Below are 12,251 nucleotides of genomic sequence, written 5' to 3'. Positions count from 1 at the left end.
GGAGCCCAACATGGGACTCAATCACATAATCCTGAGATCATGACCTGAGCTGAAATCAAGAGTTGGATGCTTAACCAACAGAGCCAGCCAGGCGCCCCTAGAATATATTTTTAATAGGATGTTTTAAAGTTATGATTCTGTTTTGGGTTTATACGAAAAATTGTAGAAAAAAACTTGAAACTCTAGATCAGGGGTCAGCAACTTTACAGCCAATGAGCCAGCAGCCTAGTGTCTGTTTTGTGGCTTTTACCTTTTTAAATGGTTTTTTAAAATCAGAAGAAATATTTGTGACACGTGAATATTATATGAAATTCACATTTCAGTGTTCGTACATAAGTTTTCCGGAACACAGCCATGCCTCCTTCATTTTACTTGTCCAAGGCTGCTTTTGCAATGTGGCAAAGCTGTGTTGTGTCAAAAACCATCTGGCCAACAAAGCCTGAAATATTTACTGTCTTGTCCTTCAGAGAAAGAGTTTGTTGACCCCTGCTCTGGATGGTGTTTTCTTCCAGACAGGATTTACTTTTGCTCCTGGCAGGCAGCAAGGGTGCTTGAAGTCTCAAATTGTGTTAAAACAGAGATGGAGTGGGCATCAGTGACCACAGGGGCTATATTTCCCATACTCTCTTATTGTTACAGTGTCGCCCTTCGGGGTACTGGTCCCCACATGGATGTTTACCAGGAGGGTTCCCCTTCCTTGGAAGGCCCTGGATTCTGGGTTTTGTCATTTTTTCCCCAAGAGGTTTTCTGTTTCTAGTTCCTCATCCCTGCGGCTCTGTTTTCCACATACTGAAGATCCTCCCTGGGGAAAACTGACCCTCTGATACTAGGATCATTTCTCAGGGTTGTCTTCCTCCAAATCGTGGCCTTGGCCCCGTAATTTCACGTGCCTTACTAGCTCCCCAGTGCCTTCAAGCAGATTTTTATTGTAAATACTTTGAAGCCCTTTTCTAGTTGTTTTCAGAGGGAGCACTGTTTGCATTACCTAGTCTGCCAATATGGAAATGCTTTATAAACCACAAACACACTTGTTTTTTTTTTAAGAGAATTCTTAAGAATTGGTAAGAGCAGGGCTGCATTTAGGGAGAGAGCTTTGCAGGAAAGGGGACTAATGACGAATTCCTGAGGGCAGAAGGCTCAAGTCTGAGTTGTTAGTTTAAACCCTTTGCATCTTCCCAGAACTTCCAAGTATGACAGCTTGGCAGAGTGATGGTCCTGTGAGGGGATTTGTAAAGGTAGGATGTCCCTTACCAGATGACAGCATCCTGACAGAGGCTTCGTTCTAGGAGTCTTTAGGCAAATTTGCACTCCCTGAGTACAATCCAGGGAACCCCAGCAGAGCCGGGAGGCTGACCGGATCACACGCACAAGGCAGATAACGTGTACTATTTAATAAATGGTGACTTCTCCTCTCCGTTTCCTGTTCCATGCCCGGGAGGACCCAGTTAAAAGACTAGAAAACAATTTTGGTTCTTGGTTGGGCTGGGAGAACCTACTGTTTCATTCATTGCTTTCCATTCCCAGCTGCTTTTCATGGCTCCTCCCTCACCTAACTCTTAGGTTTCAAAATACTGAAAGGGCTGCTGGCCTTACTTTAAGATAAGCTCCATGAAAGTATCTGCCCTACTAGCCTGCCCTGCTTTTCTTTCCTCTCCATCAGCAACAGAGTTTGGACCATTCATCCCATCCACGGGATGAAAAGCAACATGAGGATATAATGTATCCAGAAGGTCTATGACAGGATTGAGAAACTTTTTCGCGCTTTCACCTGTTCCATCGGCATAGACATGCACTACAGTAGGGACAGATGTAACCTTGGATATTGTGGTAAAACAAAGCAGCCGATTTTTTACTGGGGAGGTAGGAGTGAGTAGGTGGAAGAGCTTGGGGGGAAGGAGGGTGAACAGGAGGTACAGAGTCACTGCACCCCTCAAACCATCCATCAGGGAAAACATAAAACACATGGGCCTTTCAAGCTTTGCCTAGGGTATAGGGACTGGCTTCCAGCAAATCACTAACAGGCTCGTGCTCTATGAACTGTTTGTGGTCTTTCCAACTAGAAACTAATTTTTTCTCCTGCTCACTAGTTTATGAGAATCAAATCCAAAACTGACTTTGCCTCTAGATCTTGATAAATTGTTACCGTAAAGAAGTGCTGGCAGATACTTTGTATACTTGAGTATCTAACTCTATTTTCTTTTGTTCCCCCTCCTGCCACTCCCCACATTTCATGTTACCCCTTCTCGTCCTACTCAACCAGGATTATATTAGACATTGCATTATATAATGACGGCCATTTCACTCCTCCCTCCTAACCCCACGGAAGTTTCTTCCAGAGTGGGTTCCTGTCTTTTTATATCTTCCACATAGCCTAACAGGTACTAAATACTAGCCTGCTAGCTGATTGTCAATGCCCACCTGTCATAAAATTCTAGGTATCAGTTCTCTACAGGCCCCGAAACAGAACATTTCCTAATCTTGCAGAATTCCTGAAACTGTTTAGTGTAATCTCAGAGTTCCTGAAGATTGCATGAAAAGTGCAAAAAATCAGGTGGGATTATGAAAGCCAGGATCCATGCCACCACCTTGGGGCCCCCAGCACCACAGCACGAGGTAAGAGAAAAAGAAAGTGGGTAAAAGCTGCAAAGTTTGAAAATCAGAACTTTTTAGCATTGTAGGTACTCATGTGATACATAGTAGAACATCTGACATTCAAAAGCTGGGCCACTGAGTTATGTAAGTGAGTCATGCTAGAGAACATGCATTTATGGTCTTACGTTTAAATCCACGTAGCAGTTAATAAGAATTCAAAAAAACATGGTGCATGAAGTGGTCTTTATTGAGATTTCACATTCGGCTATCTTCTTCATTATCAGTTCTTCAGTTAATTGTACAAGTATGATAAGTTATTTTCTATCTGACGTGGGAATTTAAATGTAAAATAAATACAAAATACATTTGTGGTTTAATGAACACTCAGTGAAGCTTTTTTTTCCTGAGGTATTCCTTTCAGTCTGGTTTTATCCCAGATCTTTCTTTTACTTCCCATAGGAAAAGTCTGTTAAACCACACAATGGATCTGGAACCAATGACCTTGGGTTGTAACTATATTAGACGTATTTTTTGATCTCATCATACAACACCAGTACAAAAGCTCCGCCCATGCCTCTCAACACATTGGACCAGGCACCTTTGAAGAAAGCCTTGGCTCCTTCATCTTTTGCAATCTTCCTCCAGCAGTCCACCGTCCCAGTGTACATGATATCCGCTGTGGAAACAAATGTTGGTAAGGGCTCTGTAATTCTGGAGGAAAGAGGCTTTCCCTCTGAAAGACATCTACACGCAGTGTTAGAAAAGTCAGTCACTCGAGCCCTAAGCCCCAACTCTGTGGTGTCCAGCCAGACACCCGCTTCCCTGCGTAACTGTCAGGCAGCATCTCTTGTCAGTCCTACTCTTTCCAGCCAAAGTCAGGTGAAGAACTAGGGCAGTTAACTAGCTAACTCACATGGTCAGACTGTAAAATGGGAGGGGCTGGGGTGGAGTGGAAGTAGTAAGCTGCGTGGTCCCCCTTTTTAGGGATGAGAAAAGAAAATTTTATGGGCAGAGTCTCAGATTATATTGCCCAAGGTGTCACAGTTAAAAGAGATACAACTGTTAGGTTGAAGCAAACGGAACTAATATTTGACTTTTCGACGCTAAAAATGGCAGTTTCATGTTTCAACCTCTGTAAGCCAAAACGGCTTCAGGGCATGTCACCCAGCAAAAGCACCCTCTCCCACTAACACTTGTAACGGCTAGATAACAAAAGCAAGAATTATTTTTAAGTAAACTAGCTAATTAATTTCCTGTATTTCTGTACCCAGGTTCTAAGCGAAAAGGGCCTACCGCCTCTATAATATTACTTAGTTAAGTTCACCTCTAAATATCTCATTTTTGATGTTCTTATCTCTTTCATAGGAACACATTCTTTTCTCTGAAGGAACAGTTAACGGCAGTGTTAAGGGGGACTGACTCTGAAGCTGCTTTCCTAAGTTCTTACCACGTAATTTTAACAACCAGAACAGTGAAGACTAGAAAGAGCACTGAACAGTGATTCCCCCTTGGGCAGAGAAATAAGAGACCAGTAGGTGTCAGGCTTACCCCCTTTCCGGCCAGACTGCATCATCATCCTACGGCGGACAGTGTCAAAGGGGTAGGACACCAGCCCTGCGACTGCTGTCACACTCTGGGCAATCATCCAGCTCACAATAATGTGCACATTCTTGGGGTCAGGCAACATCCCTGTGAGCAGAGGCAAGAAGCCAAATGGCTGTGAAGTGATTTCTCTCAGCAGCTCAGCCAAAAGCAAGTAGGGATGGAGAAGAGGCTACCGTACCTCCGACTCCATGCCCTACCCTTCTGGAAGAACCTGACCCTTATGGATGCCTCACAACCAGGCAGCCAACCAAAGCCGGGGACTGCCCTCCGGATCCAGGGAAGCCAGCGTTGTGCCCAGTGTACAGGGCATGTTGAAGTGGCTCCAAGTTCAACTTGGTCACTGACAGAGCTGTGGCAAGGGGGAAAGCAGCCTCCCCTTCTTCCTCTCTGAATATCTGAAGGCCAGAGTTTATTTCAGAAGGGGACAAGGAGAGTCCTTTAGCTATTTATCCACACCCTACCACCTCCTCCTTCAGAAGCATCGTTTAGCCCAGGGACTAGAACAAAACCAAGATTAATAAATATCCGGTCCTTCATGAGTTACAGACCCCTGGGGACCTTCCTCCTCCCCACTCCGCAGCCCCTGAGGCCCCTCTCTCACCCTTGGCAGTATCATAGACTCCAAAGTAGGCCGCTCTGTAGATAATGATGCCCTGGACAGAGACGCTGAAACCCTGGTATAGACCCTTCAGGCCATCGGACTTGAAGATCTTGGTGAGACAGTCTCCCAGACCACTGAATTCGCGCTGGGCGGCACCCTTGCCCACGTCGGCAGCCAACCTGGTCCTAGCAAAGTCCAGCGGGTAGACAAAGCAGAGGGAGGTGGCCCCAGCTGCCCCACCGGAAGCCAGGTTACCGGCAAAGTAGCGCCAGAATTGCTTATGCCGGTCCACACCCCCCAGGAAGATCTGCTTGTACTTGTCCTTGAAAGCGAAGTTGAGAGCTTGGGTGGGGAAGTAACGGATCACGTTGGCCAGGTTACCCCTCCAGAAGGAGAGAAAGCCCTGCTCCTTGGGGATTCTCACCACACAATCAATGATCCCTTTGTACTGCTTCTCAGCACTGATCTGTTTGCTGGCATGCTGGACCTGTGTGGGGAGGGGAGGGAGGGGAGGAATTGGGTAAGGATGGCCAGAGCAGAGGGAGAAGGAAAGAGGACCTGAGCAAATGAACGTGTACAACGCTCTGATTTTCTTTCTTAAAAAAATATAGGGGGAAATCAAGTAGATATTAACTAAATCTAAGTAAGCACGTTGGCTACCTGGATAACAAGCCAAAAAAATCCACTTTTGCCTCAATTATCAGGGCACTTGAGAGAAAAGGTTCTTCCCCAAATAAACTGAAAAGATTTCATTGTAGAGTCATTTACGCACTGCCAGAACTACACTAGGGGCTCATCGGGAGATTGAAATGATTAAAGATGCCTGCCCTAAAGGACACCTGCTCTGATATAACAAACATGATGGACAGGCAGGAGATAATGATTCCTCAGTCTCACTGAATCTCCCTGGAGACCAGGACCTCTGAGGAGTAGATGCTCTCACAGAAGTAGAATAAATCCACTAGGTATTACAGCCTGAAAATTTTCAAGCAGATTATCCAAGTAATTGATTATTGAGGGGTTTGTTACTGTGAGTGAGCAGTTGGGTTTTTTCTTTATGATAATTTTGACTCCCAAATTGAGGAGGCTGAGTTTCTCATTGAGGGGCCCTTGCCTTTTGGGCAAGTAGAGACAAACACGACAGGATGAGGGGAGGAGGAGACTGATAAACCGGAGACCAGACTGCAGAGGGAAAGACTGAGGGACGGGGTAAGTAAGACAATATGAGTCTGCTCTGAAAACTGTTTAATCTCTCAAAACCTCTTTCTTCAGCTGCAAAATAGGGGGAATAGTATCTAACAGAGGTTATACAAAGATAAATGAAATATATGTCAGCCTACAGCATGGTGCACGGGACACACTACGCGAGTTTTTGAGTAATAATTATTCTGAGGTTTTGTATTGTAGAAGGTAGATGCAGGAAAAAGGGTGCAAGGGACACTGAAATTCTAAAGGCGAGGCCGACCTAGGAGGCCTAAGTAGAGGGTCAGTGCTGTCCCAGGAGCAGGATCTGGCTGGCTGTAACCTACCCCGGGTGGGTTTCCATATATAGACACCCGAACGCTGGGCGCCACCCGACACCAGGAATCTGCTACTGACGCTGGACCTGTCTACGCAGAGGGCACCTTCCCCTTCGCGTAGGCCGGGCGCCGGGGCCTGTGGCCTAGCACAGATTGGCTGCGCGGCTGGCCCGCCCCGCTCCCCCTGGCCGCTGCGGCTCGCCAGCGTCCCGCGCGCCCTGCCCGGCCCGCACCCGGCTCGCTGCGCCCGCGCCGTCCCTACCTGCAGCAGCAGTTTGACCCTCTCGATGGGGGCGACCGCGGTCTTGGACACGGCAGCGGCGACGCCGCCGGCCAGGAAATCCTTCAGGAAGCTCAACGCGTGATCACTCATGGTGACAGCCGGGCGCACACAGCCTCCGGGAGCCGCGCTCGCGCTCGCGCTCGCGCTCTCGCTCTCGCTCTCGCCTCCGCCCGGCCAGGCACGGCCACCCGCTCTCCGTCCCTGCGCGACGCTAAGGGGCCGCTCGGCTCCCCCCGCAGCCCTCCTTATATCCCCCGCCCAGTCTCTCGCGAGAGGAGGAGGCACCCCCGGGGGCCGCGCGCGCACTGCGCATTGGCTGGGCAGGTGCTTGGACACCCCCTCGCCGTCCCCCTCCTCGGCAGAGGGCAACCGGAGCGAAGGCGCTTCCGGGAGGTAGGGGTGGGCGGGGGGCTGTGCCTTCAGCTTGGGACGTTTAAAGGGCAAATTCATGTTATCTGTCCCGGCGAGCAGAGGGAACACCGTGTCTCTGCAGCATGTGGGCCGCTGTATTTATAGCACAAGAAGGCTTTGGCTGGGGCCGACCCGGGGACGGACCACGGGACCGATGCCTCAAGCAGGGCTTTCTTTAATCTCGGGCCTGCACGGGACCCGCTGCTTGGCCAAGGGAGTTCAGGCTGGGTTTTTTTCCTCTTCCTTGTAACGGTGTCCCTCACCACGCTCACTGCTTGGATTTGGGCCTCTGAATTCAGAGTTGTGTGCTCTCGCAAATAAATTAAGATCCTCCAAAATAAATGCTAACGTTACTTGATGCTGTGATTACCAGATAATCTGGCAACCTGCCGAATCCCCTCTTCCCGCCATTCAATCATTCAATCATTCTTTCTACCATGAAATACTTATGGGCCTGGCATCCAGCGCCAGCAGCAAAGGGGAAAGCCCGAGTGCAGGGGGGACTGGACACTTCTTTTGTAAATCCCGAAAGGGCTTCATGTGCTACTCCGCTGTCAACGGAATCTCGGGACATATTCTGGGCAGAATGTTCTGGGACAGCTGGAGGCTTCTTGAGGCTAGTGTTGTTAGCCTTCCCGTCAGAGTAGCTGGGTGACTGGGATGTCAAGTAAGAGAAGATCGAATCCTTGTCTGTATTTGCTTCTTTAGGCTAGGCACGGAGGAGTGGGGAGACTCGAGTTTCTTCCCAGTTTTGTACATTTGACAAAGTTTAGGCATCTTTTCCCCCACAAGCTTGCCGATGAATGCAGACTTCATGTTGGCTGTTGATTGAACTGCAGCTGTCTGACTCCCCGGGTATGGAGGCTTCGGTAGAGCAGAGGTCACTAGTTAGGTGCCAGGACCACAAAGGGTATGCTTTTATTTGAGGCTGGGCAGGCTAGAGTCCAGAAATCTAAGCGAGCCGTGTGAAAGCTAGCAAATGCAAGTTTACCAAGGTCAGAGCAGGCAGAAGGTCAAGAATTCAGCATTAATAGAAAAGCCATTCAAGCATTCATTCAACATGCGCTGGAGCATTTATCACGTACCAGGAACAAAGTTTGACCCTGCGGATTCAGTATGAGTAAGAGATGGTTCAGTCTCCCAAGCAGCTTACAGTTTAGCAGTGGACATATTTGTCACTTAGCTTTATTTCTTACAGCCTCATGTATAGATTTTTATGGATCAACCTAATCCACATAATAGTGCGCTATAGTCCATTCTGTTAATATTGAGCAGTTGCCTAAACCATTTCACTTTGTGCATTAGAGCTGTTTCTTGTTTTTACTATGAAAAATAACGCTGCTATGTACTTTGCACAAATTTCATTTTTCCCTTTATGATTTTTCCTTCTCTTTTCTCTTTTGTAAAATGGAATGGGTAGATTAAATGTTTCAAAAGATTTTTAGCTCTTGCTACACACTGAGAGGTCGCTCTTCAGAAATAATGCAGCCCACCAGCAAAATGTCAAATGGTTACAGATCCTCCTCCAACACTGCCTTTAAAAAAAGCATCTTTTAGTTATTTGTGCCATTTTATGAGTTCTAATTTGTGCCTCTTTAATTGCTGTGAAACTGCACATATCCCATGTGATTCGATTTAGTTTGTCAGGGTTTTCCTTTGGTATTCATTTTTAATCTTCCTTGACTGCCTATGGTGTGAAAGCAGAGTATTTATATTTAAAATTCTTTATATATTTAGAGCAGTATGTTAAGCACTTTTCATTTTGTTGTTTTTCTTTTGATATTTTTTCTTACATTGTTCTAACAGTGTTATTTATTTAAATGTGAACAGATCCATATGATGATATACATCATGTTCTGATGTAAATGTATCTCTTTTGTAGATAGAGTAGTCTATTTGCCCTACTAGCCTATTTCCTTCTTCTTTTTTTTTTTAAGATTTTATTTATTTATTTATTTGAGAGAGAGCACAAGCAGGGTGAGCAGCAGAGGGAGAGGGAGAAGCAGACTCCCCGCCGAGCAGGGAGCCCCACACAGGGCTCAATCCCAGGACCCCCAAATCATGACCTGAGCCGAAGGCAGAAGCTTAAATGACTGAGCCACCCAGGCCTCCTCCTTCTACTTCTTTGGTCTAATTTCATACCATACCATTCTCAGGTATCCCAACACTAATTCTTTTTTTTTTTTTTAAGATTTAATTTATTTATCTGAGAGAGAGAGAGAGCATGCACACACATGGGCAAGTGGGGGGAGGGGCAGACTGGGAAGAGAGAGAACCTGAATCAGACTCGGTGCTGAGCACAGAATCCAACGCAGGACTCAATCTCATGACTCCAAGTTCCTGACCTGAGCCAAAACCAAGAGTTGTATGCTTAACCGACTGAGCCACCCAGACGTCCCCCCCCCGCCCCCGCAACTCTACTTCTTAAGTAGATATTTTCTTTTCTCTGTTATTTGCCTTGGATTACTAATTCTAGTTTGCCATATATTATGTTCCTATAATAGCTTTAATTAGTGAAATCACCATACCATGACTCATTTATTTGATCATTGATATTTAAAAAAGAACAAGTTATGTGTGATTCTCTAACCACTTAAAAAAACAAAAAGTTTTGTTTGCTTCTATGTCTGGAATTGTTTTTATTATCAAGTTGTTCAATTAGTTAAATATCACTAGAAGATTTTTAACAGATATTAAAATTAAATTAAATATTATATTAATTCAGGAAGTATTATCATCTTTGTTGTACTTGACTTTACTAATCATAATTTTTTATATTTTCCAAGTGGAAGATATCGTATTTCTTCTTGGCTTCTGTCCAGTTATCCTGTCATTAGGGCAAGCTGTAGCTGGAATCCTTGACAAGAGGTTTTCCACGGAAATCTATACTGTCCTCTCCCTTCATGGACTTTCTCAGAAAAGAGAGACCTCAGATGCCCTCAGGAGCATGAGCTGCCTGTGATCACAAGATCCAGGTATCCCTTACACAGGCAGGGGAGAGAATGGTGCTCAGCAGAACATGTGTCTACCCACCGATCCCAGCACTCAGTGGCTTTCTGCCTGCCTGATATCCCAAGACATCTGGGATATCAGAGAGAAAACTCTGCTTTCAAATGTGGCATGGTGTCCTGGAGCCTGGGTGGTGGGGTGGGGTGGGGGGGCCAGGGTTGTATAGAAATGAGAGTAGGGTGTTGAGCTAGCTTTTTTTATCTTTAGCGGAAACTTTTAGAGTCTTACATATTTTACCAAACTGGGAATAGAGAATGGGATCTGCTAAAGAGTAAAAGGCACAAGAAATAAAGAAAAAACATTTAAGGATTTGTTGATAGTGCTGACAATGTGTGTAGGTGTAGATCTAAGACTGTTAGTAATTAGAACATACCTTACTATTTATTCACATGGTAAATTTCAGCATTAAGCAGAGAGGAATGAATTCTGAAAATTTATTTCTTTTGATCATGTAAGACCACACATGAATTTCTGAATTTCATTCAAAGGTATTTAATAGACACATTCACATTGATGCATTGCTTTCAAAAAGGCAAAACAAAATAAATGCAATATTTCTCTGCAATTCTTGCTCAGGGTAGCTTAGCTAATAAGAACAATACCTTAATTGACAAGTTCTTTATAATCAGGTGCCATTAAAGTGAACATGCACACCACATACCTTCAGAAGTCATGAGGATTCCTTCAACATGCTTCAACTACCAGTTCCTGTTTTGGCTAACGCCAAGCAAAACTATGAAACTACAAAATGTGTCTTTTTTTTTTTTTAACCCAGTGTTCATTCTAGAACCTTCTTCCTTTAGTGGTCAGCTCCCTTGGGTATGCATTTTCCTCCTACTTTTCCACATCAACATAGAAATTATCTGAACCACTAACACCTAATTTATTTATTCATTCATTCGCTTTTTTCTTTTTCAAAATCTTTCAACAAGCATTACTGCATCCTCACTTTAGACACTGAAAACTTTGGAGGGTCCTGGTGATAGGAAAATCAGAAAGGTAAGATTGTTGTCCTAGAGAGAGGTGCTGACGTGGCAGGAACACACATACTTCTGGTGTCTACATGGTGATTCCCATGCAGTGGCGACAGGGTCCATCTGGGGATCTGGTTGTACTCCTGGCTGAATGACTGTCAATGGGGTACTTCAGTCAAAGTTTGTCTTATTAACATTTTATGCATGCTTATGAAACAAAAAGTTTGGTTAGAAAGATTTTAGTCACTATTATTTAAAGGATGTGATTTCTGGTGGCAAAGGAGTCCCTGAATCATAAAAAATAAAAAAGGTGTTCAGAGAGAGGGACTTCTTCTGGAAGGCCCTGATCCCTGGAGAAAGTGGCTCAGTGGTTGCTGGAGGCAGGGGAACTGGGGCACTCTTCAGCCCCAACTAACACAGGTAGACCCCCTTGCTAAAGAGAATTCCATAACTTCTCTGCCATTCATAACCTTAGCATCTCCTCCTTACTTTATTCAAGACTCCAACAAGCATATTCGGTATTTTATTGCACAATTAAGCTTAATTGTATGGGTAGTAATAACGCCTCCAACTATAACTATCTACCTTCCACATTGACACTTCTGGTTTCTGACTTGCATTCTTTGTGAATAAAGCCGTTACTTACTTGGAGTTGATGTGATTGATTTTTAAGTACCTTTTGAACTGGCTTCCCCAGTATTTAGTGTTTCATACGACTTACGAATAATTTGTTTTAAGTTTTATTTAAGTAACTTCTACACCCAATGTGGGGCTTGAACTCACCACCCAAGATCAAGAGTCACCTGCTCTTCCAACTGAGCCAGCCAGGTGCCCCCCTACCCATCATTTCTTTTTTAAGATTTTATTTATTTATTTGACAGAGAAAGAGAGAGAGCACAAGTAGGCAGAGCGGTAGACAGAGGGAGAAGCAGACTCCCCACTGGGCGAGGAACCTGACGCGGGGCTCAGTCCCAGGATCCCTGGATCATGACCTGAGCCGAAGGCAGACGCTCAACTGACTGAGCCACCCAGGCGCCCCCCTACGCATCATTTTTAAAAGCACTTCAACGAATTCTGTAACTCTGTCTCTGTCCTGTATACTAAAACACCACACCACCTTTTTTATGATGCAGGGGCACCTCTGCTTTCACCTCATCAACAGGATAATCCCTGTTACTATTAAAATCAATGTTTAATAAATGTTATCAGTGAGACCATTTTTGCTCCTCTGTACTGTTGAATAACAATATTTTGCT

General features: G+C 45.1%; 1 protein-coding gene across 1 annotated transcript; it reads right to left on the bottom strand.

Moving 5' to 3' along the window:
• Window positions 1-2,828: 2,828 nt before the first annotated feature.
• SLC25A4 (solute carrier family 25 member 4) lies at window positions 2,829-6,835 on the bottom strand. The gene is made up of 4 exons (XM_028099853.2): window positions 6,581-6,835; window positions 4,799-5,285; window positions 4,141-4,281; window positions 2,829-3,268 (listed from the first exon to the last, which is right to left on the bottom strand). Exons 1-4 carry the CDS (start codon window positions 6,689-6,691, stop codon window positions 3,111-3,113), a joined length of 897 nt encoding a protein of 298 aa, XP_027955654.1. The 5' UTR covers window positions 6,692-6,835; the 3' UTR covers window positions 2,829-3,110.
• Window positions 6,836-12,251: the final 5,416 nt, after the last annotated feature.

Source organism: Eumetopias jubatus, unplaced genomic scaffold (assembly GCF_037043125.1).
Source record: "Eumetopias jubatus isolate StellerSeaLion01/CBP00866 unplaced genomic scaffold, mEumJub1_p1.0 scaffold_2, whole genome shotgun sequence".
NCBI classification, from domain to species: Eukaryota; Metazoa; Chordata; class Mammalia; order Carnivora; family Otariidae; genus Eumetopias; species Eumetopias jubatus.
Note: the sequence above shows the minus strand (reverse complement) of the source record. Positions and strands in the feature narration are given on the sequence as shown.